The sequence below is a fragment of the Watersipora subatra genome, chromosome 7 (genome assembly GCF_963576615.1).
Source record: "Watersipora subatra chromosome 7, tzWatSuba1.1, whole genome shotgun sequence".
NCBI classification, from domain to species: Eukaryota; Metazoa; Bryozoa; class Gymnolaemata; order Cheilostomatida; family Watersiporidae; genus Watersipora; species Watersipora subatra.
In genome coordinates, this window is record NC_088714.1 from 9,772,451 (window position 1) to 9,776,926 (window position 4,476).

Below are 4,476 nucleotides of genomic sequence, written 5' to 3' on the forward strand. Positions count from 1 at the left end.
GTTACATAGCTTGATTCGGTCTCAGCTTTGGTGGAGCTAACTCCGGACGAGATGGAGCCGGTCTTTTCCTAAATGGTGGGTTGGCAACTTTAGGCTCAGAGAATCCAAGGGGGCTCAGTCGAGTCACAGCAACCTGATTCCACTGAATCCTCTTAGTCCCTGGTACCTCCTTAGCTTGTTGTTCGTTCTTCTGGGTCATCGGTTTGCTGACGGGGTTCAGCATCAGTCAGGGCCAAAGTGCAAGCTCACATCTAAAGGTCAGCTGGCTAACCCCTGGAGCGCAAGAAGTGCTTCTAGCAAGCCTATTCTCCAAAGTACACTGCATCGCCACATTTGGAGTATGTTTTCCTGTGTCATAAGCTGGTCCCATGAGATGTGCTGCAGAGACAGACAAAAACAGCAAAATGATGCACCACATGTACATGTGAATATCATAAACGCACATGTACATGTATATATATTTATATATTTTTGTCATCCATATACGTAAGCCTATCCAGTAAAAAGTAGTTCAAGGAGAGCTACCAAAGATAACTAGCTTTCTATTGAAGGCTTCATGTGTATCTTATATATTTATACATAAATACACTAATTTATTACACAAATAAGCGACTGGTTTTAGTGGAAAGGCAAAAGGTCAGTATGAATCCTTTATACCCTTTTGAATATAGTAGTTTTACAATCATTGAAACTTATTTTAAACTAAGGAATTTTTATACTTTATAATGTACTAGCTGCATTACCCGTCAACGGGATCAGATTCTTGTACAGCAAGAGGTTTATTGAGAGTTGTCTTTCATACTGTAAAACAACTCCAACTATGCAGTCTACTGAAATTGTTGAGCCGATCAGACAGCATACGCAGTCATACATGTCAATCATTTTGGGGAGAACAATGGAAAGCTGCAATGTGTTTTACAGCTAGTCTACAATGCATCAGTCTCAAACCACTAAAATGGGAGTTGTCCTATTTTTGTACAGCGAACTGATAATTAAATTGACATTGCTAAGCGAACTGAAATTGTTCAAACTGGCAGTATTGAAAAATTGTGTGTGTTATAAGAAATTCTACAAAATATTTTGCTATTGCACTGCTGAGCTATCACCAGCATTTATTGAATGGAGACATCTACGTACATGCACTATACATGACTTCTACAGTTCTACATCGAATGGAGACTTCTAACACTAATCATGGCTCACCAGTTCTTCGTCTATTATAGCCTGTGTTTTGACATGGTATATACAAACAGTGCTGCAGTAATGTGGTTGTGTTAATAAAATTTACCAGTAAAATTTACATGTATAACAGGACAGACAGTACGATGTCAAGGCAGATACAGCATTAGTACCTTACAATAATAAAACATAACGCCAACATGATAGCCTTTTTATGAGACACAATAAGGAAAACAAATGCATAAAAATATATACATGTATATCCTGAAAAACATGCTAGAAAATGCTGCATGTTGATAATAAGTAGGTATAGGAGTACATGAAGAACATAGCATGACACAATAATAATATAATGTTAATTTAATGCAAGCATGACATAACAATAAGACAATGTTAATCAACGCAACACTTGTGGATAGACAAAATTTTTGGTTTTTCTGTCGGGTGTATGAATATACAGTTTTCGGCTTGTGCCTACTCTTGAGCAGGCAACGTACAGCTGGCCATGGCTAAAGCAGGGGGACAGTAAGTCGATACCAGCTACTTTGAGGGACTGACCATGCGACTTGTTGATGATCATAGCGAAGCAGACTCTGATGGGGAACTGAATCCTTTTAAATTCAAATGGTAGATTGGTTGGAATAATTGGGATCCTTGGAATAAAAACGTGTTCTCCTCTACCAGATGCTGAAATGATTTTGGCCTGAATTACGTGCGAAAACATTTGCGCAACAATTAGCCGAGTGCCATTACATAACTTTGGAGGATTGAGGTTGCGAAGAAGCATGATCGGTGTTCTTATCTTTAGCTGCAATTTATGAGCAGGAAGTCCGGGCAAGTCCAGTGAGTTTAAGAATTCCACAGGATATTCTACAGCAGCGTCATCAGTCAACGACGTATCAACAGAAGTGAAGGTTTTTGAATTGCCAGGTAGTTGGGCTAAAAGCTGTGAGTTTATGGCAGCAGCTGCATCATTCCGGGGGCAAAGAATAGCTCGCTCAGATAACCAATCAACATCTTGGAACCTCAGTCGCAGATTAAGGTAAACGTTCTCCTGAAGTTCTTCGGTTGAATCCACAAAAGTGCCGTAGCCATCAAGTGACACCAAACCATCCTCAGCACTGACTGGCAAACGCCCTTCACCAATACGCAGCAGTCCAGCAGCGAAATGTGCACTTGTTTCGTCGCCAAGAATAGCGGCACGCATGTTTCTTGTCAAATGCAGCTGCACAACAGACGGCTACAAAAATGATGCTTTGATACATGCATTTATCTCATCAGCGGGTGTGCCTCTTTGTATGACAGGCAACGTTTGGCAAAAATCTCCAGAAAGTAAAAGAGTTACCCCACCGAAAAGTCTATTATTTTCACGCAAGTCATTTAGTGTGAGATTTAGAGCTCCAAATGCGAGCTTGTGCGACATTGTGCACTCATCCCACACAATAAGAACGCATCGTTGCAGAAGTTGGGCAGTTCCGCTATTCTTTTTGATATTGCACACAGGATTCTCAGTTCTGGCCAAATTAAGAGGCAGTTTCAGTGCTGAATGCGCAGTGCAGCCACCAGGGAGTAAGGTAGCTGCAATACCAGATGAAGCTACAGCCAAAGCAATTTTTCCAGACTCTCGTACTTTCGCCAATATAAGATTAGTGACGAAGGTTTTGCCGGTCCCACCTGGTGCGTGAAGAAACACCATACCGCCACTGTTTTGTTCAATTTTCTCCAAAACCGCGTTATATGCAGTTCTTTGCTCTTCCAGCAACAGCGGTTCATTGGTTTCAACATGGCGACGAAGCTCTTCACGTTCATATGCTGTTTCGTGTAATATTTCCCTGTAAACAACAGGTTGCTCCACTCTAACAGGCCTGGGAAGTCCATAAACTGAGAGGTTGTTGTTTGTGACCTCGAGCACTTGGTCCTCAATAAATATAAGAGCAATATTGAACATTCTATCTGTAAACTGCAGTTGCTGATCCCGAAGCAGTTGTCGCTCATAAAACAGGATGTCTTCAGCCAAATGTTCCTTAAACTCTTGCCACAGCTGAAGAGGGTGAGAAAGCTGGCAGGTGCTTAACATAATAGCAAACAACTTGCGCAGTTGGGCAGGTGACCGTACAGTTGCAGCTTCTTCCAAAGCCTCCCTCCACCGTGCATCATTTTCCAATAGCCCTAAACGCCTGCATGCTTCATGGAAAGTAGCACAGACATGACCTTCAACAGTTCTTAAATGCTGAAAGGACATTGGGCCAACCACGTGATGTAGCATGATTCAAAGAAAGAAACATTCACGATTGTTGGGGTGAACAGTGTATACTCGTGCTAGGGCATCAGTTTGATATATGCCAGGATGATCAGGCACTGCAGCTCCATGAACTCGTCTCTTCCAGCATTTTGTGGATGCGTCAAAGGTGTAATAGGCTGGCAATTGGCAGTACAGAAGCGTCCTGGCAAAATCATCAAGTGTACAAAGCTTGAAAAAGACTGTAAGGGTAGTGTCACGTGGTTCTTGAAGTTGTTGCTGAAGATTTGCTTCAGTGAAATACACTCTCTGGCCATTCTCAAGATGAACACTCAGATGCTGAACAGTCGGGTGTCGTGCATGAATGGGGAGACTGAAGATGCGCCACATTGCTTCATTTGCACTGATGTACCTTCCACTCTCATAGCGAGCTACTTCATCAACCTGTGCTCCATCTCTTTCAAGCTGAACACTGCTTGATCACTACCCTTGTTGACATATTTGCAAATGTATTTGATGGATTTCACTGAGTTGCAAAATTCGACATTGATGTGCGCATTGAATACTTTGGACAGCAAAGGGCAGTAAGGCACTATCCATCTATTGTCCAAAGTGATGTCGTAGGCCTCTCCAACAGCTCGCAATGTGTGTTGTTTGGTGAAACCTCCATCATCAGTGGAACGACGACGATACAATGGATACCTATCTATGCCAGTAACTGTGTCTTTAATGAGAGCCTTAGAGTACTTCTTGGTACATGTGCCGTCTTTCATGCAGGGTTAATCGGGGTTTACCTGGCCACATGGACCATGTACCATGTGCTTGGTGACAATTTCAATTAGCTCGGGGTCTTCCACTCGATTTGGTATTTCTGCAGAAATGACACAATCAACCTGTTCTGGCCTGATGCGATCGCATAACCAAATTAGAATGTGTGCATGAGGGAGTCCACGTTTTTGCCATTCAATGGTGTACAGCGCCAAATATTGCACCGGTGGTGATGTAATCCATTAGTTGCTTTAGTTTTAGGTAAAACACTCTTGCAACCACTTCGTGTC

General features: G+C 42.3%; 2 protein-coding genes across 2 annotated transcripts; both read right to left on the reverse strand.

Moving 5' to 3' along the window:
• Nucleotides 1-226: 226 nt before the first annotated feature.
• On the reverse strand, nucleotides 227-2,386 carry LOC137400400 (ATP-dependent DNA helicase PIF1-like). Its single transcript, XM_068086729.1, has 2 exons — nucleotides 1,717-2,386; nucleotides 227-378 (listed from the first exon to the last, which is right to left on the reverse strand). The coding sequence occupies exons 1-2, from the start codon at nucleotides 2,384-2,386 to the stop codon at nucleotides 227-229; spliced, it is 822 nt and encodes a 273-aa protein (XP_067942830.1).
• A 33-nt stretch (nucleotides 2,387-2,419) lies between these two features.
• LOC137400401 (uncharacterized) lies at nucleotides 2,420-3,445 on the reverse strand. Its single transcript, XM_068086730.1, has one exon. The coding sequence runs from the start codon at nucleotides 3,443-3,445 to the stop codon at nucleotides 2,420-2,422; it is 1,026 nt and encodes a 341-aa protein (XP_067942831.1).
• Nucleotides 3,446-4,476: the final 1,031 nt, after the last annotated feature.